Raw genomic sequence first — 3,043 nt, forward strand, 5'->3', positions numbered from 1 at the left:
GTAGTTGGTAGCATGGTTATACCAAAATATGCGGATCTTGAGATAATTTACACACCAAAAGACATACAAACTGATATGTTGTCGGAACACGGTGTGAACTTAACATACATGCAAGTTGGAGAACAAATGAAAAGGCTTTGAAATTTTTGAGAGGTCATCCTGCTAATTCCTACAGTCGCTTGCCAAGTTATTTGTATATTCTGGAGAAGACTTATTCGGGTTCGGTAGTTAAATTGCAGAAGACTGACGATGACTATTTCTTGTACGTATTTGTTGCACTTAGTACGTCCATCAAGGGTTGGGAGTATAGTAGTTGATGAGACCTTCTTGAAGTAGGCATATAGGGGAATAATGTTAACAGCTAGCACAATGGATATTGCAGGTATTGTAGATTAATTGTAGAAATATTATTGTAAATTTGTTTTTTAGTATGTATTTTTTTTTCATCTCCAGTTTTTTTTTATGGAAATTAAATTTCTTTTTGCCACCTGTGATAAGTAGCATATTACCACTGGCATACGTGTTGTTGATTCAGAAAATGACGCATCATGGAAGTGATTTTTTGAGCAATTCAAACATGCGTATGGTGAAAGCCCAAATATGTGTGTTGTTTTGGATCAGAATGAGAGTATCTTAAAGCCAACATCTATTGTTTATACCGACATGCCACATTATGCTTGTATGTGACATATTTGGACAAATATAAGGTCAAAGTTCAAGAAGGGTCATCTAAAGTTAAGCGAATTGTACTTTGCCACGGCACGATCATACACGCTTGATGAATTTAATGAAAGAATGTCAAAGATTGAAGAGATCGACATGCGTGTTAAAGCATACCTATACGATATTGGCTATCACAGATGGTCTCGGGTACATGCTACGGTGAACAGAACGTGGACGATGACATCAAACATTGCAAAGTCATTGAATGCGGTAACAAAAGATGCAAGAGAGCTGCCCATAGTAGAACTATTAGAGTACATGAGGACTCTTCTTGAACGTTGGACTAATGAAAAGTTATTGAAAGCAAAGGGTACATTCACATACCTTGGAAAAACATACAACAAAGAGTTGGAGGACAACGGGACATTATCGCAGAAGATGAGAGTAAGCTATAGCCAGTAACATCAGATCAATGATTCCATCAAACTAAAAATATACTGTTAATTGTAGATAAAATATTGTATAATTATAGTTATTTTGTATATGTTTCAGACAACTTGTTGTGTGTTTGTAATGAAATTGTAGGTGAGGGCTTCAATAGATCACATCCATACAGTGACAGATGGTGTGGAGCGCTTTAGTGTTTGTCTTCAAAATAAGAGATGTAGTTGTGGACAATCCCAACTTGATGAACTTCCTTGTGCACATGCTTTGGCGGATTTGAGGCACACGAATGAGTCTTATGAAAACTATTGTTCTCCTTATTACACAAGGGAGAGCCTTTTGCATACTTATGAAATACCAGTAGACCTGCTGCCTAACGAAACCAAATGGAATGTGCCACAACATATAGCTAAAGAAGTTGTAATGCCACTTACTGGGAAAAGACAGCCAGGAAGACCTCAAAAATAAAGAGACAAACCATATGAGGAAGTAAATGCAAAGAAGTACAAGGTTTCATGTGGCAACTGCGGACTAGAAGGGCATAACAAAAGATCTTGTAAGAATGCTCCCAAGAGGAAATAAAATTTGATAAAGTCACAAGATTTTTTGATAAATTGTGTTGAGGTGTTCTGGAGAATTATAGTTGAGGTGTAATTGTGTTGATAAATTGAATAAAGACTGTCTCCTATAATGAAATGTTTTCAGCTCTTAATGCAATTGGTTTGTATTTGTTTTGTTTAATTACTGAGTGTATTCATTTCAGCCTTTCATAACTTGATTGGATTATGTATTTTTTATATGTATAATACATAATTGTAGTTAAGTTGTAAAGAAATTATATGTTAACAATAACGATATCAAGTACTAACAACTTTCGACCAAAATAAACAACAGATGTTTCTTATTCTAAGTAGTAGTATCCTGGATAAAATAACAAAACATAGGGTAAAACAATTGTAGCACAAATCTGCTACAAATAAACTTCAACTGACTTGTTCTTAGATAACAATTTGTCTACAACTTTACTACAAAACGGCTACAACTAAACAATTTAACTACAGTTTTTCTACAGAAAAGGGCAACTAATTCTTCTTCTTCTGGACTTGTGTTCTCTCGTTCACAGCTGGTGCACCTTGTCTTCTTCCTAATATGCCAGTCACCTCGCTCTCACTAATTGCACCCGTATCTTACTTCTTCCTAGCGTAATCCCAAAGTAGCGCTCCATAGCGTCTACGATATTGATCAATATCAGAAAGATCTTCCTTTGAAACTGCTAGCTCTCCAATGCTGACATATTCTGCAAATGCAGCCACGTATACACCACAGTCACTGCAAAAAAAAATTAGGGGAAAATATTTAGCATTCATTGTAAAATAAAATCTGTTAAATAGATAGAAGGAAGAATAGTTTTTTCATATATGTTACGGCCCAAAATCCCACAACAGGCGTCGTGATGGCACCTAGTCTCTAAGACTAGGTAAGCTGATTTCAATTACATTTTGAAGCCATTTTTTTTAATTAAATAAGTAATCAAAACTAACAGCGGAACAAATATGAATATAAAATCTCCCAAGACTGGTAGTACCGAGTCACGAACTCTAACTGAATACATGAAATGGTCACAAACACTGAATATACAATATTGATGGATTACAAATTAACAGTACAATAAAATAAAAAAGACTCCAAGGGACTGCGACGACCAAGCAGCTCTACCTTGAATCTTTACGATCCCTCTTTAACTCTGCTCAAGTCCGATATCTCCAATACCTGGCTCTGCACAAAAATATGCAAAAGTGTAATATGAGTACACCACGGTCGGTACCCAGTAAGTATCAAGACTAGCCTCAGTGGAGTAGATACGAGGTATAGTCAAGACACTCACTAGTCTAATAACCTGTACAATATAATGTACAAAATAATAGGAAAGAGATAC

The 3,043-nt window shown here is 35.7% G+C and overlaps 1 protein-coding gene across 1 annotated transcript; it reads left to right on the top strand.

The window, feature by feature from the left end:
- Positions 1 to 795: 795 nt before the first annotated feature.
- On the top strand, positions 796 to 1,575 carry LOC104105307 (uncharacterized). Its single transcript, XM_009613567.1, has 2 exons — positions 796 to 1,107; positions 1,249 to 1,575. The coding sequence occupies exons 1-2, from the start codon at positions 796 to 798 to the stop codon at positions 1,573 to 1,575; spliced, it is 639 nt and encodes a 212-aa protein (XP_009611862.1).
- The last annotated feature ends 1,468 nt before the right edge of the window (positions 1,576 to 3,043 follow it).

Source organism: Nicotiana tomentosiformis, chromosome 7 (assembly GCF_000390325.3).
Source record: "Nicotiana tomentosiformis chromosome 7, ASM39032v3, whole genome shotgun sequence".
Lineage (NCBI taxonomy): Eukaryota > Viridiplantae > Streptophyta > Magnoliopsida > Solanales > Solanaceae > Nicotiana > Nicotiana tomentosiformis.

Bases quoted from the DNA above. Each gene is read 5' to 3' on its own strand.
- LOC104105307 (XM_009613567.1), top strand. From the start codon at position 796: ATGTCAAAGATTGAAGAGATCGACATGCGTGTTAAAGCATACCTATAC. The intron at 1,108-1,248 runs GTAAGCTATAGC...ATGAAATTGTAG, and splicing joins CATTATCGCAGAAGATGAGA to GTGAGGGCTTCAATAGATCA.